The sequence below is a fragment of the Talpa occidentalis genome, unplaced genomic scaffold (assembly GCF_014898055.3).
Source record: "Talpa occidentalis isolate TD23 unplaced genomic scaffold, MPIMG_talOcc4v2.1 talOcc4.16, whole genome shotgun sequence".
Lineage (NCBI taxonomy): Eukaryota > Metazoa > Chordata > Mammalia > Eulipotyphla > Talpidae > Talpa > Talpa occidentalis.
In genome coordinates this window covers 72,649,446-72,672,138 of record NW_023601653.1, presented here as the reverse complement: position 1 = coordinate 72,672,138, position 22,693 = coordinate 72,649,446, and the positions used below count along the sequence as shown (strand labels likewise).

The following is a 22,693-nucleotide window of genomic DNA, read 5'->3' as shown; positions in this document are numbered from 1 at the left end:
TGCTGGGGTTGCTATGGTGATGCTTCCTGGGTAGTGACGCAGGCAAGGAAGCCCTTAGACCTCCCTGGGAGACCTGTCAGTCCCTTGGGCTCCTTGCTCCCACATGCCTTCCAGGTGAGACACGCAGGGTATAGGACTCAAATTCTGACTGCAATAGATGGTAACAGGAGCTGCTTCTGGGAAGGTGCTTGCCTAGGAGGGCTGGGAGGAGAAAAGCAGGGCAGGCTGGCATCCAGATCTTGGTTTGGCAGTAGGGGTGCTCGTGAAGCACTTAATGTGGCGGGGATCGGGGGAGGTTTTCTGCTCTGTAGGTCTTACCATCATTGGGGAGCTGTAAAAGGCTTCAATTAACCAGCAGGCCCATAGGCTCTATAGAGACCAATTGTACAGCCCCAGCATTGGGAAAACCGCTGGCTTCTGTGTCAGAAAGGATGCGTGCCTGTGTGGAGCTTGGGCAGGTGGCCCACACTCAAGTCATTTGCATTCTCCTTCTAGGGCTGCTTCATGTAGCTTTAGACCTTGCCTCTTCTGTGACTGCTACCTTCATCACCCACTTTCTTTTCCAACCCTTCCTTCTGCCTTGAGGACCAGATACCAACACAAAGACCAGCATTTCCACCCTGGATTTTATTGAGCAGGTAGTTACAGTAGTGTTGTTAGCTGGCTCACATGCATGCGGTCAGCTGGGGCCTAGGGTGGCTTTTTGCAAAGCTGAGATGCAAGCTAAGGAAGCCAGGCAGGTCAGGGTCCTTTTAGCCTTCTCGAGCTTCTGGCCAGGTTCTTATCAATGCTGGTCTCTCTGGCATGATTAGGGACATTATCAGAGAAACATCTCATGGGTGCACATCTGGGCACCCACATTCCTTTCTTCAGATGAGCCCATTCCCCCACCCCGATTCAACTCCTGACCCACTACAAAAGACCTTTCTATACCAGGATTTCTTCTTGTAGGAAAGCTGACTTGGAAATGTGGGCTGGTGGAGGGAAGGGCTCTGGCAAGCAGATGCCCTTGGCTGGGTGCCTATAGTAAAAATCCTCGAGCCAGGAACCTTGAGCCTGGAAGAAACCGTGCACTGCAGTTCCTTGCCTCCCTAGGAACGAAAGACAAGGAACAGAAGCAACTGAAACCTTGTCATCCTACCCACCGCTGGCAGTCTCTAGATAATGATCTAAGGAAATAAGCTTACATTTATAATTAGAGGATAATTTGGAGAATATACACTATTTACAGGGAAGGTGAGAGACTGCTGGGCGGAGAATGCAAAGTTTGGGGATTTTTCTCCCGTCCAAGTACTAACCAGGCCCAACCCTGCTTAGCTTCCAAGATCAGAGGAGATCGGGCGCGTTCAGGGTGGTATGGCCGTAGACTGGGGAGTTTTCTAATTTCTCTTCACCCTTGTTTTTGCTCTTCCCACCCTAGAAGGGGCAGTGGGGAATCAGAATCTCTCAGGAGGCATAAGGTGGAAGAGACTGGTTCCCAGGGCCTCGCAGCTCTCCGAGGCCCGGTGGCAGCGGTGGTGTGACGTCTGTCTCGGCATAACAGGCAAGGTGGGGCTGGAGGAGCGGACGGTCTCTGCCTGCTGTTCTCAGAGGGCCTGGACTACCCAGTGACATGAACCCCCAGAGAGTGGACAGCTTGAGCAGCAAGGGGAAGGCCGTGTCTCTACCGCAGCTCGGGAATGAACTGGGCCCAGTTGATGTTGTCAGGGCCCAGCAGGTCCTCCTCCAGGCCAGGGAAGCTGATGTCCAGCAGAATCTTGCTGAGGCTGTCGTTCATTGTGTCCAGAACCAGGCCTTCTGTCAGAGAACGGTTGGCTAAAAGGCTAGTAACCTGTGGTTCAGGGGAGTCTGGCTTGGGGACCTCCATATTTGACGGGGAACAACTGCTGAAGGGGTCAGAAGTGAGGTCAAAGGGCTCGGAATTGAGGAGCTCTCGGGGTGAGTCAAAGAGGGGGATGCTTTTCAGTGGGGTGGTGCTGAGATCTGTCAGCCCCAGGGAGTCAGGCAGGGGACCAAAGGCACCATGGGGGGTTCGTACTGGACTGAAATCTAGCCCCCCTACTTTGGTTGGGGGTGTGAGCCTCCAGGATTCAGGGGTCCTGGGGAGGACAGATTTGCTGGGGGTGGAGGAGATGGGCAGTGTCTCCTTTATGGGTGTCTTAAAAGGTTCTCCCTCCACCTGAGAGTAGCCAGGCTGACAGGCAGACTCAGAGGATGCTGCGGCACGAGCGAGCTCTGTGGCTGGCCGGGAGGTCTCGGGGCCCTCGGAGAAGAGCAGCTCAGGCTCATCCAGACAGGGAGGCTGGAGATGCTGTTTCCTTCGAGACCGGCTCATCTCCCTCTTCTGCCTTCGCTTGATGACGAGCATTTCAGAGACACAGCGGGTGGGGGACCTGAGCCCACAGTAGGTCTTCTTGGGCCTGGGAGTGGGAGAGTGGGACGAATCCTCCCAGGAGCGAGACAATTCCTCCTTGACCGAAGGGCAGGGCGAGGGCCACTCTTCCAGGGGCGGGCTCTCCACTTTGATGGGTCTCCCTGCGTGAGGCACTTCTTCCCCGGGTTGGATTTCTTCCTCCTTGATGGACTGAACTGGAAGCAGAGAAGACAGCCCTTCTCCAAGCAGGAGTTTCTCCTCTTTCACTGGTTCTGTGGCAGCCAGAGGGGCAATGCCCTCATCAGCCAACAGCACCTGAAAGGGAAGCAGGGGGCAGGTGAGAGGGGGTTCCCAAGGCCTCGCGAGTCAACTCAGTCACCACATAAGATGAGATGAAAGTAAGTGACGCGTAGGTCATCATCCTTTTTGTCTTTTCTGTCTTAAAGATTATTAAATATGTAGAATATGATAGATAAAGCCTTAAAGAGGAAAATTATAACCATACAAATCCTGAAAGAGAATCTAGGAGACTACAGATACAATCTGAGGGTAGGGGTCATCTTCTTAAGCAAGACTGGAAACCCAGAAGCTGTAAAAGAGAAGAGCGAGGTATTTGAGAACATAAAAATTTAAAATCTTAATGTGGCAAGAGATACCATAAGCAAGATTAAGAAATAAACAATAGAAGTTAAAAAAATATATAATATATATATATTATATTTATCTTCAGCATAAAAGACAGAAGGTTAATAAGTTTATAACAAAAAACTCTCACAAATTATTAATAAAACCCTATATAAGCCCTGTATAAAGAGGGTCACTGTCCATAAATAAACATCTCGTACTGAACAATTCTAAACACAGCCAGAAGGTGCTAAAATTTACCGAAAAGCAAAGAGAGATAAGGGCCTCCCCAGTGGCGCAGCAGGTTGAGCGCTGCGCTGTGAAGCTGCCCACAGCCTCTGCAGCGTGGGTCGATTCCCAGCCGGCCAGGGAGCAACCCACATGGTGCAGCAGACCTCTCCTGCCTTGCCCGCTGCTCCCCTCAGCAGTGTATTTCAGTCAATCTGCCTATTCTGCTCCCTGCTCTGTCTCTGGTGAATCCTTTCAACCTCCTGAACCTCTGACCTGTACCCCAGTTCTTGTATAAATAAATAAATATAAAAAAAATAATAAAGTACAGGAAAATCAAAGAAATTATTCTTAAAAAAAAAAAAAGCAAAGAGAGATAAAATGAAAGAAGGGGCTGTCATTTATAAATAGTAGATGGACAAATATTTAGATAAAATGAAAGAAGGGGCTGTCATTTATAAATAGTAGATGGACAAATATTTAGAAGACGAACACTGCCACAGTTGGTCACGATACAGGTCTTGTTGTGTGTTGTGGATGGAAATGTGAATTATCACAGATTTTTTTTGGAAAGCAGTAGCATTTAGTAAAATTTAAAATACTCCTTCATTCCATAATCTCATGTCTAGGGTTCTATTCCATTGAAGCTCTGGTAATGAGGATACTTGCAAAGATACTGATCACAATATTGACCTAGAGACAAAATGTTCTCATACAAGTGGCATTGTTAGAAATGTGTGGCATAGCACACCATGGACTATTATGTGGCCATTAAGAAACAGTGGATTAGAGCTATGTAAGAGACACAAGTGTGCACATGATGGTCCCATTTCCAAGTGCTCTGTGTGTGTGAATGCATATGTAAAATGCCTTTAGCTGTACATGTATGTCTGTTGTACTCAAGAGTGTGGAGAAAATATGGAAAAGCATAGTACATTGGGCTATTTGGGGGAGCAGAGGTATGTGGGTAAAAGCAGGGTGAGGGAAGCAAAAAAAAGGGGGGCTGAAAGGCTATATTACAACAAAAACAGTAAATAAGCTATAACCACATGAATGAATTTATGTAAAATTATATGTGGTGGTATGTATGATGTTATGAATAATTCAAAACATTTTTAAAATTAGCACCACCAACAAAAAGTAAACCCAAGTCTCTTGAAACTCGAGCCCATGCTACTTTGATCTCAGCGAAGGGGGCAGAGGTCCCTAACTTTGCTGCAAATGAGCTCTTGCCCACAGACCCTTCTTCACAGGGCGGAGTCCAGACTTGGTAGCCCATCACAACGTGGTTTTTTCTTAGTATTCTTTTATTTTTATACCCTGCCCACCCCCTTTTACATTATGGTCTTTTTTTTTTTTTAAAGATTTATTTATTTATGCATGTAAGAACTGGGGTACAGGCCAGAGGCGTGGGGGTGAGAGGATTCACCAGAGACAGAGTGGGGAACAGAACAGGCAGACTGACGGAAACACACTGCTGAGGGGAGCAGCAGGAGAGAGTCAGGAGAGGTCTGCTGCGCCACCCCCTGTGGGTCACCCCCGCCCCTCACTGCCGCCCCACCAGGCTGGGGATCGAACTCATACTGCAGTGGCTGCAGGTAGCTTCACAGTGCTGCATCTTAATCCCTTGCGCCACCAGGGAGGCCCTCTACATTATGGTCTTAACTTATACTCCTCACCTTCCCTGTAAGCCAGATGGGTGATGCTCAGCCAGGAGTGATCCCCCTCTCAGGGTATTTAGCAATGTCTGTAGACATTTTTAAAATTATTACAGGGCGGAGGGGTGGCAGTGGGTGACATGGGCGGGGGTGCTCTTGGCATGTAGTGGGGAAAGACAAGGTGCTGCAAACATCTGTTAGTGCACAGGACAGCACCCCTCCACCCCCAAAAGAATTACTCAGCCCTAAATGTCAATAGTACCGAAGCTGAGAGACCTTGAGCTGGGCTGACACCCATCCACTCTCCTATTTCTAAGCAGAAACTGGTATTTCCTGCCTTGATGGCCTGCACATTAGAATGTTCTCGCCAAGCTTGGCTGTTTACCCAAATCTTTCTAAAACCTACTTCCCTTGTGAACTTAATTACCCAAGTCCATCTATCATAATTACCCTTGTCAACTCATTGGGTATTTACTGAATATTTACATTGGAATCTAAATTCATTTTTAGCTCTCATAATACCATTATATTTTCCTATATATTTATGCCCTGTCCTCCCAACTAGATTTATAGGCTCTGCAAGGAACACTTAGTAGAGTGCTTTGCAAGCCATAGATTCAACACTTTTAATTGATGGAAGCTTTTCTTCAGAGAATAATAGAAGTCACTCACCTTGGGAGCAATACGGATCCGCTTGCTATGGCGGGCAAGCTCTGAGCTCATGAGAGAAGCCGCCAGGGGCAGCGGCACCTTCACCGAGGGCTGCAACACCAGAGACTGGTTCACTGGGAACTGGATGGGCACCAGGTACGAGCTGACCCGTGGCAGCAGTGGCTTCATCTTCCGCCCTAGGAGGAAATAAGAGAGATCAGGAGCAGGGGTCCAGGGACACACCCCTTCTCAATCCCAGGAGCTGTGCTCGCCTTCTGAGTTCAGATCCCTTTGAGCTGGGAACAGAATCCCGGAGCCTGATCCCTAAAGCTATGCCCCCGAACTAGGACCAGGCCTGCGGCCCACTCTCCCATACTAACGTGCGCCCAGTGGGAGTTCAGTTTTGATGGTCACGTTCCGGCGGAGCTCAGGATTGGGTCGTTTCTGCTGCTGCTTGTGGCAGATAGGGAGAGAAAGAAACCTGGGTTAATAAGGCAGGGGAACAGGCGGGAGGACCCCACCAGCTGCTCTGGCACTGCACCAAGCTGTCCGACAGCCCAGAAAGAAAAGGCCAGTCTGGGGAGCAGGTGCAGGTCAGCACTGTCTCAAAGCCTTGGTTAGTGGGGAAAGGTGGACGCACAGATATATGATGGCAGGACAGTCCTACCACCTCTTCCGAATGTGTCCCCAGGGGAGGCTAAAGCATTTAGCTCTGTGAGTGGCAAAGGAAAGCCAGCTAGCCATGGGAGAGAAACTGTCACCTGTGAGTTCTATGCCACGTGCTTGTCATAGCTGTGCCTCCTGGCATGCCCTGCTCTGCTCAGTGCACCTTCATGATGCCCGTGGGAAGGGGATGGTGAGGTGGGCAAAGCTCTACTTCTGGGGAGATGCCGTGGTGGTCGCAAACTTCCTTACTCCCATGAATTCAGGGGGTCCCGCGGTTAGGGCTGGCAGTCACATGGCCACAAGCTCCCTGTCCCCTGCTTATTGTTGTCCCTGTCCACTAAAGCCATGCTGAGCAGGGAGAGGAAAGCAAGGCCAAGCCCCGAGCCAGAGGAAAGAATCTTACTGATTGCAAGTGCTCGGGCGATTGTGCAGACACTGGGTCCAGTGGCTGGTGGTGGTCAGGCATTGGGGGAAAAAAAGGAGAGGAAGTTACCACCGATGGGGTCAATCTGACCAGACTGGGAAAAACACCTATTCCTGATGGCTGCTGAGGGCCACCCCAGATAACTCCCTCCCAGGAGGACTGTCAGAGTGGCCAGCAGCATTTAAGGGCATTCTGAAATTCCCAAACAATTGCTTCTTTCTGAAAAGATGCTCCTGTGGCTCAGTTTCTGGTCTCCAGCCTGAAGAAAAAGGACTTTTTTTTTTAAAGAAAGTTTTTGTTTGAGGTTTCCCAGGTGGCAACTGAGATGCTTGTTGACAACACATTTTCCTGGGCCCATCCCAGACCCCCTGAATCAGGAGTCTCAAGAGAGGAGCGTGTGGGAAGCTGTATCTTAACACTGTTAGGCACAGGGAGTTGGGGAGACGCCGCCCCTGGAAGCCCTGTTTGGCATCAGAGCACTTGTCCCCATGACAGGCCTTGCACAGAAACGTGGCATTCAGTACTGGTCAGCTGTTCTTAATTCAGTGAGTTTTATGCAAGTCGCCAATGAGCTGGCTGCTTTCTAAGTCTTCCCTGAGCAGACAAGAGCATCGCGAGCTCTGGATTCCTTTTGAGAAGGATAGCATGATCGGCAGCTTTGGCTCTGTTAAATGAAACCAGGACACTCACCTTAAACACCTGGTCCAATGTCAAGTAGCGATTGGCGCTGGGGTGTATGGTCCAAAAAGAGACTTTGCCGTTGGCAGATGTCTCTCGCACAAACATGTCATGGAGAGAAAGGTTGTGGCGGATGGAGTTCTGAAAGAGATGACACCCAGTCATCAGCTGCGTGAGCCTCAGAAACATCACTTTTTTTTCCTCTCTTTTTTTAAAAAATATTTTATTTTATATAATTCTTACATCATTTTTCATTTTTACACAATGTATGCATTTTCATTTTGGTTATATTCCCCATACAATTGCACCCCCCCTTATTTTGACCCTAGTCCTTCCTCTCCCCGGCCACCCCCCACCCCGCCTGTAGTGTGGCTCTGGTTTATAGTTGCTTGTTGATTTTGATTTTTACTTTGTATTAATTAGGCTTTTTCCTGGTCCCTTATTTAGGTTTTCTAAATTCCTGCTATGAGTGAGACCATCCGGTATTTTTCTTTTTCTTTCTGGCTTATTTCGCTGAGCATGATCCCTTCTAACTCCATCTATGTTGCTGCAAACTGCATGTGTTTATCTTTTTTGATTGCTGAGTAATATTCCACGGTGTATATGTACCACCTCTTCTTGATCCAGTCATCTATTTTTGGGCACTTGGGTTGTTTCCAAAGCTTAGCTATTGTAAATAGTGCTGCTATAAACATAGGGGTGCAAGTGCCCTTTGGAATTACTGTTTTTGTGTCATTTGGGTAAATGCCTAGAAGTGGAATTGCTGGATCATATGGAAGCTCTATCTTTAGTAGGTCAAGAAATCTCCACACAGCTCTCCATAGTGGTTGGACCAGAGAAACATCACTTTTGATAGCCCTTGAAGGGAAGTCAGCTCCAGGCCTCTCCCACTGTACCAGCAGAGGCCGGCACGTGTCCTTGCAATCCTGCCACCTAGCACTCTCTCCCTGAGCCTCTGAGTGGCAGAGCATACCTCAGCCAGCCTACCACCTGTCCTACATTCCTTAGGCTGGACAGGTGTTCCCAGGAAAGAGGAGTGGGACCATGACACATAATAGATAGTAAAAGAAAGGAAAAAACAAGTAGAGGTAAGACTGGCAAAATAACAAACCCCTTGGTCTAGAACTGAGTGCCTGTGAGGAGTGCTGGCTCAGACACTGCAGTGTGAGCCATGATGTCTCCCAGGCATCTCCTGAGTAAAGTGAAAAGCCCTGCCTTCCAGAGGGGATATGTGACATTATAGGAGGGGAATCCTGAGTCATGAGCCTCACAGACAACAATACTTTTTTTTTTTTTTTCATTAAGATCTTTTCATAGGGGCCTCCCCTGGTGGCGCAGCAGTTGAGCGCTGGGCTGTAAAGCTGCCCGCAGCCTCTACAGCACCGGTACGATCCCCGGCTGCCGGGCGAGGGTCCCACATGGCGCGCAGACCTCTCCTGTCGCGTCCGCTGCTCCCCTCAGCAGTGTACTTCGTCAGTCTGCCTGTTCTGTTCCCCGCTCTGGCTCTGGTGAATCCTCTCACCCTCCCGCGCTTTTGACTGTACCCAGTGCTTGTATAAATAAATAAATAAATCTTAAAAAAAAAAAAAAGATCTTCTCATAAACTGGTGAAACCCCTCCCTGGGTGCAAGGGCTTAAGTCTCAGTGCTATCAAGCTATAAAGGTACTGAGCACGAGTTCGATCCCCGGCCAGGAAACTAAACCACATCGCACAGCAGACCTCTTGTCTCGCCCACTGCTCCCCTCAGCAGTGTGTTTCAGTCGATCTGCCTGTTCTGCTCCCCACTCTGTCTCTGCTGAATCCTCTCACCCCCTGCACCTCTGGCCTATACCCCAGTTCTTCTATGTAAAAAATAAAAATAAAATCTTTTTTTTTTTAAAGATCTTTTCATAAACCTACTTAGTCCTTCTAGCTGGTGACCCAGAAATGCTGCACAAAGTAGCACAAAAATGGGCTTGATGCTACATGGAAGAGTTGCCACAAACCTTAGGTAGTACAGATAAAGTGGGTACAGAGCCCTTATTGATGATTTTGCCTGGATGTGGCAGGATCAGGTCACAATCCAAAAGCTACATGGTCTATAGTTGTATTTTTTCTTTTTTAAACACTGGGTCACTTCTAAGTGATATGTTTACTTTTTTTTTATACATTTTATTTATTTATACAAGAGCTGGGGTTCAGGCCAGAGGCATGAGAGGGTGAGAGGACTCACCAGAAACAGAGTGGGGAGCAGAACAGACAGAATGACCGAAAGCACTGCTGAGGGGAACAGCGGGCGAGACAGGAGAGGTCTGCTGCACCATGCGGGCATCTTCTGGGCTGGTGGGGAATCAAACCAGTGCTGCAGAGGCTGCGGACAGCTTCACAGCACTGTGCTCAACCTGCTGTGCCACCAAGGAGGCCCTATAGTTGTATTTTTTTTTTAAAGATTTTTAAATTTTTTTTTTTTAAATTTTTATAAATTTTATTTTTATATTCCCCATACAATTGCAACCCCCTTATTTTGACCCCAATCCCTCCCCTCTCCACCCCCACCCCTCATAGAGTGTCTCTGGTTCAAAGTTTTTGTTGATTTTGATTTTCACTTTCTTATAGTTATTCATTTTCCTGGTCCCTTATTTAAGTTTTCTAGATTCCTGCTATGAGTGAGACCATCCGGTATTTTTCTTTTTCTTTCTGGCTTATTTCGCTGAGCATGATCCCTTCCAGCGGATTTTTTATTTTTATTTATATATGCATACAAGAACCCCGGTATAGGCCAGAGGTATGGGAGGGGGGTGAGGAGGGGGTGAGAGGATACACCAGAGACAGAGTAGGGAGCAGAACAGGCAGATCTACTGAAACACACTGCTGAGGGGAGCACAGGGTGAGATAGGAGAGGTCTGCTATGCCTTGTGGGTCAGCTCCCTGGCTGGGAATCCAATTATTGCCACAGTGGCTGATAGCTTGATAGAGCTGAGACTTAGACTCCTGCACCACCAGGGAGGCCCTTGTTTATAGTTCTAGCATCCTTTGCATTCAATTGTTTCCCCCAAGGCACTAGACACAAACTCCTTCAAATCCGTGTCAAACTGTTGGCCAAAGAGACCTGGACTCTGGGATATAGTACCTTCCAGCCCGGCTTGGCAATGTGCTTAAAATAGGGGAAGTGGTCCTCGATCCAAGTGTAGATGTCTTTCAAGGTCATGCGCTTCCTCTCTGTGCTGTTGATGGCGAACTGTATCATGGCCATGTAAGAGTAGGGGGGCCGCTCAGATACCGAGTCCTGCCAGGAAGTGGATGTGCTGGGGGGCTCTTCAACCTGAGGTTTATGAGAAGTCAGGGGGAAGGAAAGAAGGGGTTAACATGGAGACCTGACCATCAGCCCCCCCGCCAATACCACCTCAAAAAAGATCCCTTAAAGGAAACTTTTATCCCTTTAGAATCCTATTCCATAGAATACAGTTCTAGTTAGGATCTTAGAGATGATATAGCTCAGTTCCTAAACGATACAGAACCATCTCTCTGTCATTGTTCATTTTTTCCCATTAATAAGCTCACATCCAGTCTTTTCTAGGTGCAACCCTTCAGGAAGGCCTGAGCATAGCTTGATTCTTAAAGCACTGATGGCCATTTCTCAGACCTGGGTCTTACTCTGATTCCTACTGCTGATGTGATATACAGAAAGTCGGCTCATTTCAATATTTGTATGAGAGAACCAGTCCCAAGAGTAGGGGACAGACACACATCTGCATAGCTGGCATTTGGTTAAGTCTTCTTCCCTTTATTTGCTAGTATCTTCTAACAAAATTATCTTGTTAAAGATGTTCTATTTCTTTTGTATTGTTGGGATGCCTTTTTAAAAGTTTCAGTGGCACCCTGAACTAAGACTTCTACATCATTTCTTGAACTCCTGCTAAGTTCTGCTAAGGACAGAGTACCAAACTCACTAATGGGATATTAGAGCAGTCCGCCCTCAAGGAAATGTCACTGATGGGAGGAAGAGATGTCACTGATGGCAGAAAAGTAGCTCAAAGGTTACACAGACTAACACCAAGGGGACTTGGAAATTTTGTTTCCCCAGGTCACTCTATCCATTGCCCTTCCTTGAAATTCCTGCGCCAGCCCTGACTTCCCTAGTGAGTGGCAGAACAGTTCACCTTAACCTGACTCTGCTCCAGGTGCTGGTTCTCCTTCTCCTCCATCTCTTGCTTGATGCTGCAGGAACCCAGTCCATCAGAACTCATCTTTCCAAGCCACTGGATGTTGGTCAAGCTATTGTCGAGAGTGCAACCTGCTGCCTCACCGCCAGCTGAGGGGAGACAATCCAAGATGCCACTTAGCTACCTGATCTGATGCCCAGCATGCCCACCTAAAGGGTGGCTGGGGGTCACCCTTCCAAGATCTCTACCCTCTGAGAGCAGGAATGCATCCTGAGTCTATTGTGGCTCTCAGGTACTCTGCCCCTTAAAAGATTTCAGGAGAAATCTGGGAGCATAGTTCTAATTGCATTTCAATCTGAGCCACACTGAGCCTCGGAGAACAGCCAAGGCGACTTACAAAAGGGTTATTGAGTATCTGCACAAAGAAAGTCATTTTTCTTCCTCATGCTTGTTTTCCTCCTTTATTAAGATGGAGAAAAGATTTCTGCTTTCTTAAACAGCCCATGGAAAGCATAAAGAGAAACAACAAACAAATCCTTTTCCAATAGAAAGAAGGCAACAGAAATGCTAAAGTATAACTGCAACAACCCTTTTGATAGTGTTCAGAGGATCTAGGTCAAGGTTTCAGGATGAAGAAAGCAAGACTTTCCTCTGGTCCAGGCGAGATGCCTGTCTGTTGTAAGCATCAACACGACTGACTGCAGTCCTTGCCTCCAGAAAGGAAAGGCTGGGTTCCTCACCCCTTTGCCATGTAGAACACCTACCACAGCTCTCCCATCTTTGCCCAGGAAGGGCTCCAGGTAGTCTAAGATTCACATCCCTCGCTGCAGGCTTTGGCCCCAGGGTCTCAGGAATCACTTCTGTCCTGTTGGGATCACTGCTGGTTTGTGCTTGGGGCTGGGGTCCTGGTGGGTGTGTGTGGGCTCCCCCACAGCTGATGAGGATGAATTTGTTGGGCCCACTGCTGCCACTCTCTTTTCCTTTGGCGGTCAATGCTGTGATGATGCTCTGTATGTTGGCATTGTTGGGGATGGCCACCACTTGGGTGTTGGGCATGGTGGGATGGTTAATAATCTTGATTCCAGCTGGAAACCTGCAAGGGTTGGACTCAGGCTCATCCTTGGAGGCCTGCCCTTGACCAGCCTCTTGTCGGGCAGGGGACCTCTTGGGCTCCTCTTCTGCTGTTTCACCTGGGGCATTCTGAACAGGAAGGGGCAGCCTCCGTCTTTTGAGAATCAGTGGCCGATGGGGGCTGGTTTTCATTATGAATCTGTGCTTTCACTCTCCATTGAGAATCACAAGCATGGACCCTGGAAAGGGCACAGAGCAGCAGGATGTCAGAGATTCTGTTAGGCTGAGAAGGAGAGCCGATTAGAGGGAGGTGTTCCTCTTTCTATGACCAGGAGTATGTGAATGCTCCTGGGGCCTTTGTAAAGACCTCAGACTATACAAGACACATTCTGCTAACAAAGCTAAAACTGAAATAGGCAATTCAAAGGGGGCAAGTGGGATTGGGGAGGTTACAATGGCCAAAGGTCTTCTGGAAGCTTAAGAATGTTTGGCTACAGAAATAAACAGGGCAGCTACCAGAATGTGGAAATCTCTATTACTGCTTACAATACAGATCACTTGCCATGACTGTAGGGACAGGAATGCTGGAATAGGAGGACATTTGGTAATGAGGAGTCTGATCCCAAAAGTTATTCTAGGGTACAGCCTTTACAAATAAAAGGATCAGCGCCCACACAAATAGAAACTAGTGTGATACTAGTGCTCTATGGCCACACCACAGAAGAATCATCTCCCAGTTTACAAAAACTCAGAAAATAGTGAAACTGTTCTATTCAAGGCCCATTAACATTAAGGGGAACCATTCATTTCACAGACCATTATCTCTCTATGCATATACATACATACATACATACATACATACATGTTTTTTCACATTGAGCAAAATAGTGACATTTTACTACTTGCATGTAACTTATTCATATTTTAAGCTTTTCCCTAATTTCTCTTGCAGAACTAAGATTATAATCTTATCTTCTGACTAATAGAATGTGTCAATATGCAGAGTTGGTTTTCTAATGTTAAAATGGTTTCATCTTTAAAAAAGTGTTTTGTTGATTTTAATAGACACATGGACTACCTTACCATTCTGTAAAGTTGGGTGATTCTTTTTGGAAGGACTTGGAGAGACAGAGTAATGACTGGCTGACTCTTTTCAGTCTCCCTGAAATGACTGTCACACTCAGGACCCTGCCACCTGCTTAAAATTCACAGGCTGGTGCTCCACCTTGCCTCCTCCCTTTCGGTTTGTACCTCTGTTGCCTCAAATCTCAGTTTTACTTCCACCTCCTGTATCTTCCTGCCTCCCCCCCTCCCCGCCCCCCATCAATCAGTAGCTATTATAATCATTCCTCACCCTTAAAATACCCTCTTGGGCTAAGGGTTAATTTGCCCTTCTACTCTCTGCCCCCACCCACTTCCTATCATCGCCAACATTTCATATACAATCCGGGGGACTTCCAGAGTGTCTACTCTGGCCCCAGCGGGTCCTGACCAGGGGAAGCCCTGCAGGGTTCTCCGGAACCAGGACAAGGGCCCCGCCGGGTCGAGGCCGTGGTGCCTAGCGGTGACGGCACCTGGGGCAGCGGGTGTGTGAACACGCCGGCGTGTGGCCGTGCAGAACCACCTCCGTCTTCCTCCCAGCCTCGGCCTGCCTAGCAAGCAGAGCCCCCGGCCCCTCCAGGCTTCGAGCAGGGTGCAGAGGTCAAGCTTCCAGGGCGGGCCCGGCGGTGCTCTGGCCCGGACAAGCCCTGGATAGGGGGTGGGGGCGGGTGGGGGATGCAGAAAAAATTTGCACCCGGCTCAGACCCCCTCCCGTGCGGCTCCAAACCTCCCTCCCGCCCCGCGAGGCCGGCCGCTCGCCCTCCCCGGGTCTCGGCGCCCGAGGCCGCGCCCGCAGCCTCCGCCGGGCCGGGCCGGGCCGGGCTCCACGCCTCCGCCCCGCTCACCTCCGGGCTGCAGCGGCCGCCGCGGCCGGGCTGGGCTCCTGGGCGGGCTCCGGGCTCCTCCGACCTGGGGCCGGGCCAGGGCCCCGCACAGGGACGCGCGCCGGGCCGGCCGGGACCCCGGCGGAGCGGGAGGGGTGGGGAATCCCGGGGGATCCCGGGAGGGGAGGGGGTGCCGGCCGGGCCGGGGGTGGGGTCGGGCACCGGAGCTTTCAGTTTGTTCCGCTGTTTGAAATTGGCGCCGGCGGAGCGTTGCGGTCACGTGACGCGGCGCGGCCAATCGGCGCCGGCCCGTGTCTCCGCGTTCCGGGCTCGAACGCGGCCGAGCGGAGCGGCGCGGCGCCCGGGTTCGCGGCCCGGCGGGTAAGGCGGCGGCGGCGCCGGCTCGTGGGGCGGCCCGGGGGGCGCAGGGGGCCCCCGCGGTGCCGGGCGGGCGGGGAGCGCCGGGGCCGGGCGGGGAGCGGCGCTGCTGGGGCGCCCGCCGTCCGCCCGCCCCCCGGCCGCCGCCTCAGCCGGGTCTCCCGGCGCCCCGTCAGCGCGGCTGGATTTCCTCCCTGGGAAGGGACTGAGCCCCAAGTGCTTCCACCCGACGGTCGCTCGGGGCCCCGGCCGTCTAGACCCGGGGTTCTTTGAGGGCAGCAGCGTGTGGTTTGTTTTTTTTTTTAATATTTATTTATTTATACAAGCACTGGGTACAGTCAGAAGCGCGGGAGGGTGAGAGAATTCACCAGAGCCAGAGCGGGGAGCAGAGCAGGCAGAAGGACCGAAGTACACTGCTGAGGGGAGCAGCGGGCGGCAGGAGAGGTCTGCGCGCCATGCGGGACCCTCGCCTGGGCCGGGGATCGAACCTGCGCTGCAGAGGCCGCGGGTAGCTTCACAGCCCAGCGCTCAAGCGCTGCGCCACCAGGGGAGGCTCAGCGTGTGGTTTTGTTCAAGTTCCCCCCCCCTAAAAATACCACCCACGCCCCCTAAATCAGCCCTTCCTCTCAGCTCTAGGTCTCTACCCCTCTTCTGCCGCGTGCCCCGCCCCCAGCCCAGCATATGTAAGACAGGGCTTTGTAAGGAAACACGTTTTATTGGGCACCTACTACGTGCCAGGCTCGGGGTGGGCACAAGGATAGAGCCGGGCGAACGGGAGAGGGGACGTGGAGTCAGATAGGAAACCTGGAGCCTTGTAGCCGGGAAGCGATACAGGAGGTTATGATAACTTGGGGTATCTGCAGTAAGGAGGTCTTGCCCTAGGCGGGGCCAGTGAGGGCTTTTCCGGTGAAATGCAGCTTAGTCTGAGATTTGATGTCTTTATACAAGAAGGCAGTTGGAGACCTTCAAAGCCAGAGGCATGCGCTTGGCAAAGGCCAGTTGGCTGGAGGAGGCCTGGTGAGTACAAGGGCTGAAGAATGTGTGGGGATTTTGAGTCAGAGACCTGAAGGGAGTGTGGTGTGAGATGAAGCTGGAAGGGGAGCCAGCAGGGCTTTGTCCTTATCCAAAAATCAAAACTTTCCGCGGAAGAGTTTAAGATGGGATTTGCATTTAAAAAGTTCCTCTGCAGGGGGTGTCCCAGTGGATTAGAGTAGACCAGTTAGGCTATGGCTGTACTCCAGGCTGGAATAGTTGGAACTTGAAGGAGGGTGGTGAGAGAAAATAGGGGGGGCCAGAATGAGGGGGAGGGACAGAGAGAGGTAGAAAGGGGGTTACTGGAGAGGAATTTAAAATATAACATTGACAGGGCTGGATTGGATGGGGGGTCAGGGGGGGAAATACCAAGGCCCCGCAAGCATGACTGGATGAATGATGATCCCCTTCCCTGAGCTAGGGCCCTGGAGGAGAATCGCTTTTGTGGATAGGATGCGGGAGACTGATCATGAAATCATCTTATAACATGTTGCGGTTGAGGTGCCTGTGAGACATCTAGTTGCTGTCAGTAGGCAGCGGGATCTGATCCTATATGCAAAGAAGGCATCTGAGAAATTTGAGCTAAGAGACCTGAAGGGCTTGTGTGAGCTGAAGCTGGAAGTGTGTGGAGAAGTCTAAGCTGATTATATAAATACTTGAGTATTTCTATTTAAGTGTTTTGAAGTGGCTGTTGAGGCTGAACAGATGATTACTGGTCAGGTTGTCTAGCGAGCGGGAAGGCCCCAAAGCATAAGCAGAGGGAAAGGCCTTAGGTAGCTAAGGGGGTGGAGCTCTAATTACAGCGGGATGGCTGATGACTATCCTGTCTCAGCTAGTTAGATGGCTGCCGCCCTCTAACTAGGTCCCCTGCTTCCTTTTCCACTCCCACCCCCACCCCAGTCTTCTACAAAGTGCTTATTTATACTTTTGAAAGTATAGATCAGATTCTGTCACCTGTCCAGAAACTTCCAATGGCTTCCTTGGTCACACTAAGAATAATTCAATTCAGAACCTAACCTGTAGAGTCTGGTCACATGGACTGGTTCATCTAGCATTCTCCAATTAGCCACGCTGACTTTACTGTTTCCTGAATGAGTCATACTCCTACCTCATGGTCTTTGCACTTAAAATCCTCTCAGCCTGGACTGTTCTTTGCTTTGTTTGCTGTTCTCTTTCTTCACTCAGGTCTTTGCTCAAATATCACGTCTTCAGCCAGACCTCCACTGACAAGCCTGTGTAAAATAGCACTCGGTCAACTCAACCACTGATCCTGTTTGTTTTTTTTAAAGATTTATTTATGCGTACAAGAACTGGGGTGTAGGCCAGAGGTGCTGGGTGTGTGTGTGTGTGTGTGTGTGTGTGTGTGTGTGTGTAAGGGGATTCACCAGACACAGTCGGGAGCAGAACAGGTGCATCTATAGAAATATACTGCTGAGAGGAACAGAGGAGGGACAAGAGAGGTCTGCTGTGCCATGTGAGTTAGCTCCCTGGTTAGGGATCAAACTCATGTTGTAGTGGCTGGCGATAGCTTGATAGTGCTGAGACTTTAACCCCTGAGCCACCAGGGAGGGCCAGGTCCTGTTTGATTTTTCTTAGTACTTCTCATCACTCACCACTTGGAGGTAAGAGCTGTTTAGTTTTGTTCTCTGGTGTGGATTTGCAGCACCCGGGCCAGTGCCTACCACACACTAGGCATGCAGTAACTATTGAATGAATGAATGAATGAACAAACACATAGATGTATCTGTTATCTGCTCTCCCTAAAATGTTGGTTCCTTGAGGCTAGAGACTTTACCTTTTTTTTTTTTAACCAGTATCTCCACTGCCTAGTGACCTTAAGTCAGCGTATATTACTTTTCACTTGTTGACAGAATAAATCATGAATGTAGACTGGAACCTCTCTGCCCCCTTGAGTGACTTCTCAGTATGCTCAGCTGCACGCCCATTTGCCTTTCTGCCTGTTCCATGCAAACATCTTTCCCACCATTCCATTGATGAAGCTCTGATTAAATCTGATTAGCAGATTCAGTGAACATTTTGCCAGACTTTTTATCACTTTGTGGGTTCTCATGGTCCTGCCTCTATCTCTAGCCTCCTGTCACCACTGACATAGCCAAGGTCCAGGCCTCATTGTTTCTCACTAGGTAACACATTAAGCGCCTAACTGTACCCCCTACTTCCAGGATACTTAATCTCTCCTTTATAGCTGTTACCAGGACAATGTGTCTAAAAGACAAAAACAACCAAAAAGCCAATTAGGACATTTACGGGACAATTGAAAATTTGAACACGGGATAGTTGATGATATTAGGGAACTAATAGCTATAAATATCAATGCATATAAATGTATATTATATAAATATGTAAATATAATATATAAACTTATATATTAGTTGTGCTGGTGGGGATGATATACTAGCTGGGAACATCATATTTTCTTAAAAATAATACAGAGTAGGGGGCCTTCCTGGTGGTGCAGGGGTTAAAATCTCAGTGCTTTCAAGCTATTGCCAGCCACTGCGACATGAGTTTGATCCCCAGCCAGGGAGCTGACCCACATGGCACAGCAGGCCTCTCCTGAGGACTCTCCTCGTGCTCCCCTCAGCAGTGTATTTCAGTAGATCTGCCTGTTCTGCTCCCCCACTCTGTCTCTGGTGAATCCTCTCACCCCACACACCTCTGGCCAGTTCTTGTATGCATAAATAAAATAAAAATCTTTAAAGAAAAATACAGAATAGAGGAGTGAATGTGATGTAGTTGTCAGGATTGGCCATGGGTGATGGTGTTTGCCTGAGCGATGGGTACTCTGAGGTTCAATCTACTATTCAGTCTGCTTTTGTATTTTGTTCAAAATTGTCAGGAGGTAAGAAATTTTTAAAATCCCAAGTGTGATCATATCCTTCTGCTGGGTAATCTTCAGTGACTATTGAAGCTCAAGTCCAAACTAATATGGCACACCCAGTTCTGACACCAGGTCCAGCCTCATTTCTTGCCATTCATCTTTTCATATCCTGAGTCCAGCGACATGGCATCTGTGATTCTTCCTGTCTGTGTGCCTTTGTGTGTGCTGCTCCCCAGCCTGGAGCATGCTTTGCTTTCACCGTCCTAGCCCTCGGTCAGCCTCTCGGGAAACCTCTGCTGGGTGAATGAAAGCATTCTTCTCACTATTGTTACTGTCTCCCTCTAGGAACCTTTCAATTCTTTGAAGACAGGGACGGTCTGATCTTTGTGTCCTATAGGTGTTTGACAATAAATGGTTATTCATCTTTAAATTCCTAACACCCAGCATGGTGCTTAACATGTGCTTGATAAATGTTAACTGAATGAAAGTTGTTGAGTGTGAACTATTGTACTTTTACTCAGTGGTACAGGAAGCCATGTTCTCCACCACTTTGTGGGCAGAGGTCGTAGTTTATAGAATGACAGTTTAAGGAAACATGGGGAAATTGTAGGAATTATTTGATCCCAGCTTTTGTCTTTTCTGCAGGCATGGGTTGGAACTGCAGCCTTTCCCCCAGTCTCACTACATCCAGCACCATGTGGCTACTAATTGGTCTTCATTCGCCTATTGATGCCTCCCAGAAAAAAACGACGTCGAAGTGCCCAGAAAGCCCAGTTGCTATTCCATCAACCACCACTGGAGGGCCCCAAACACCACTCTAGAGCTCCACTGCGTCCCATCACCCACACCAGACGGGTACCCAGCAAGCCCATTGACCACAGCACCATCACCTCCTGGGTAGGCAGGCCATGGCGTTCTTACTTTTACTTCTGCTCTGTCAGCCTTACCAGACTACTGCCTCTTCTGCCCCTGCACCAGGGCCTCCAAAGAATAGGAAGATTCATGGGACAAGAAGGCAGTGCACTCCTTCTGTTGTCAGCCATCTTCTCTGGATTTTTGTTTGTTTCCTTTTTTTTCTTTTTGGTATATTTTCCAAATTCAACTGAGGCATTGAACATTCCTCTGAAATAATTTGGTATAAAAGTTTCATGGCCCTGTGGATGGAAAAGAAAGCCAGACGGAGGGTAGAATAAGTAAAAAATGAGATTGTTCCCTGAGCGTCATGTGAGAGGGAGTTTTTAGCGAGGTACTCTCTTCACCATGTAGTGGAGCGAACCTTGAAAAATATCCTACAGAAACAGCACATGTTATATCGACTGTTTAAAAGCCCTGGGTGGGCCTCCCCCATGGCACAGCGGTTGAGCGCTGGGTTGCGAAGCTGCCCACAGCCTCTGCAGCGCTGGTTCGATCCCCGGCTGCTCCCCGGCCACCAGAGGAGGGTCCCACATGGCGCGCAGACCTCTCCTGCCGCCCGCTGCTCCCCTCAGCAGTGTACTTCGGTCCTTCTGCCTGCTCTGCTCCCCGCTCTGGCTCTGGTGAATTCTCTCACCCTCCCATGCTCTGACTGTACCCAGTGCTTGTATAAATAAATAAATAAATAAATAAATAAAATCTTAAAAAAAAAAAAAAAAAAGCCCTGGGAAGAGAATATAGCTATTGTATGTCAGGAAAGTAGATAGCAAATGGGCCAGGGCCAGGTAAAAATATAAAGCTGGCATAAAAGTGCTTAATAATATGACTTGTGCAGGATTGCTTGTGAAGAAGCTTAGTAATGCTTTAGGACTGGTGAGGAAACTTTAATGTGAGAATCCTATGGATGATGAAGAGGAATGAACATTTATTGAGAACTCCTTATGGACCAGGCCCTAGGCGAGTTACTTTTCATACCAGGTCTCACTGCCTATTCTTGTAGTTAGCCATTCATTATTTACTGGGGGCCACCTTTGTGCTGGGCATTCTGCTAGGTGTTGGGGTTAGTGTGAAAGAATAACTTGTGCAAACTCATGCGTCCCATTAGGTGACTATTTGTGTTTCATGCGTCCTACTGAGTGGGCTCCCATTTTGGATTCTGGTCATTGGATGTAGTTTCCTTTCTCAAGTTTATTCTTGGTTCTCTTACCTTTTAGGTATCGCCTCAATTTGATACAACAGAAAGCTGGTTCCCAACCTACCGGAAACCTCTTCGCCGAGACCAGGCAAGACATTCAAGTCGAAAATCTACCACCTCCAAGTTCCCCCATCTAACTTTTGAGACACCACAGTCTTCCAGTTCAGCCTCAATTGAGATCCCTTCAATCAGGGAGTGCCCAGCTCAACCAGAACAGGACGTTTCTGGAGGGCCCCTGGTTCCAATGCTCAGTCCCCAAAGCTGTGGGGAACTGTCAGCACATGCACTTCAAAGCTTACCTTATGTGTTCATCCCACCTGATATCCAGACCCCAGAGTCATCTGTGAAGGAAGGGCCCACTCCCTCAGATCTGAGGGGGAAGAGCCTTCCAAGAGGCTCCCTTTACACTAGTACTCCCAAGACCCCACAGCCTGTGCCTGTTCTGGCTGAAGACACTCCAGAGGACAAGTATGGGATAAAGGTCACGTGGAGGCGACGGCAGCACTTGTTAACTTATCTCCAGGAGACAGGGAAGCTGAGTAAAAGCCAGTTCCTTGTGAAAAGCTGACTGAATTTTTCAGACATTAGCCTTCCTCCTCAGCAGTCGCAAGTAATGGATGGCTGGTTTTCATAATGTTGCTATGTCACTTTTGTGGCTCACAGGAGAATACATCAGTAGAATAAAATGAAAATAACACTAATAACATCAATAGATAAAAGATATTTTAACTAGAGCCCTGGAGTTACAGGGAATTGAATTCCCGGATTTGCTTTTTAAAATATCTTGTTTTATTATCGCTTCTCAGCCTTTTGGCTAAGATCAAGTGTAAAATATCTCGTATTATAAACAGTTCTTAGTGTCATAAACAGTTTACTTTATATTTTTCTAATATTAACTGTTTAAAACTTTAAAGTATCTTTTAGTAACTGTTTAAAATGTATGTAAATAAATGTGTACAGAATGTTTTTAGAGAACCCTGCCTCTGTTAGTCCACACAAGCTTTCTTATTTCCTTCACCACTAATCCCTTAGCCCCCTCATACAGGCTAATTCATTGGTACATTTTTGAATGCCGACTCTGTGGGAGCTACCTCCATGACATGATGGGCAGAAAAAGATCAAAGCACACTGACTTTATAGTTAAGCTGCCCTGGCTCATCTGCTGAAGGGCGCTATGAAGCAAGGGCGGCTAGCTTTGTTTTATTGAATACATCAGCGTCAGGGGAGGTATGTTACTTAGATTTGCTGGTTTTTATTTTTTTGTTGCCAACCAAAGGAGCTAGTCAAATACTAAAGAGGGTGGGAAAATGATTCTTTCATAAATGTCTAAAGTGTATGCCAATAAATGTGGATAGTTTTCAGAGAACGCTACTTCTTATTGTGATTAATGCAGGACTGCCAGGTCAACAGTGTCCCAATCGCCCTTTTGCCCAAGCAAAGAGCATCTCAGGTGTCAGCGGTCCAGCCTGGGCTAGACAACCAGGGATTGATTGCTCTGTTTAGTTTACAACTGGAGGTTTATTTTACAAGTAGATAATGAGCCATGCTCAGGGTCACACGGAGGCTGGATAGGAGGTGCTCTGCTCTTCTGGAAACTCAATGTGCCAACAGCTTGGACCTCCAGATGCTGTAAACTGAAATCAACATGCAGTAACTTGTCAGGGTGTCTGAAGGGACTTGCAACGCTGTATATAAGTTGATAATAATGAGAGAGAAAACGATGGTTGGGGGATAAGACTTTTATCGGATAAGAGTAGCCATTTAAACAGCAGTTCTCCTCCGGGATATGGATGTTTGAAGACAATCCACAGGCTGCAGAGAGAGACAGATGGAAAAGATTCCTAGGAGAGTCCCGAGAGCAGGGTAGGAATGCTCTAAAAGCTTGGGCTGGA

At 48.6% G+C, this 22,693-nt stretch overlaps 2 protein-coding genes across 12 annotated transcripts; one reads left to right on the top strand and one right to left on the bottom strand.

Annotated features, from left to right (window-relative positions):
• The first annotated feature begins 50 nt into the window (after positions 1-50).
• RHNO1 (RAD9-HUS1-RAD1 interacting nuclear orphan 1) lies at positions 51-22,254 on the top strand. 8 transcript variants are annotated; one of them, XM_054696520.1, is made up of 6 exons: positions 51-114; positions 496-638; positions 1,421-1,548; positions 5,536-5,691; positions 19,340-19,591; positions 20,821-22,254. In XM_054696520.1, the coding sequence occupies exons 5-6, from the start codon at positions 19,424-19,426 to the stop codon at positions 21,367-21,369; spliced, it is 717 nt and encodes a 238-aa protein (XP_054552495.1). In that variant the 5' UTR covers positions 51-114; positions 496-638; positions 1,421-1,548; positions 5,536-5,691; positions 19,340-19,423; the 3' UTR covers positions 21,370-22,254. The 8 variants fall into 8 exon arrangements, with proteins under 8 accessions (XP_054552495.1, XP_037370441.1, XP_054552497.1 ...); XM_037514544.2 differs by lacking the exon at positions 5,536-5,691; XM_054696521.1 differs by lacking the exons at positions 51-114; positions 496-638; positions 1,421-1,548; positions 5,536-5,691 and adding exons at positions 14,797-14,823; positions 15,769-15,837.
• On the bottom strand, positions 368-14,510 carry FOXM1 (forkhead box M1). 4 transcript variants are annotated; one of them, XM_037514540.2, is made up of 9 exons: positions 14,464-14,510; positions 12,211-12,756; positions 11,444-11,595; positions 10,414-10,605; positions 7,316-7,444; positions 6,605-6,649; positions 5,916-5,988; positions 5,557-5,732; positions 368-2,689 (listed from the first exon to the last, which is right to left on the bottom strand). In XM_037514540.2, exons 2-9 carry the CDS (start codon positions 12,707-12,709, stop codon positions 1,664-1,666), a joined length of 2,292 nt encoding a protein of 763 aa, XP_037370437.1. In that variant the 5' UTR covers positions 12,710-12,756; positions 14,464-14,510; the 3' UTR covers positions 368-1,663. The 4 variants fall into 4 exon arrangements, with proteins under 4 accessions (XP_037370437.1, XP_037370439.1, XP_037370438.1 ...); XM_037514542.2 differs by having other exon boundaries at positions 11,450-11,595; XM_037514541.2 differs by having other exon boundaries at positions 369-2,689; positions 5,916-5,985.
• Positions 22,255-22,693: the final 439 nt, after the last annotated feature.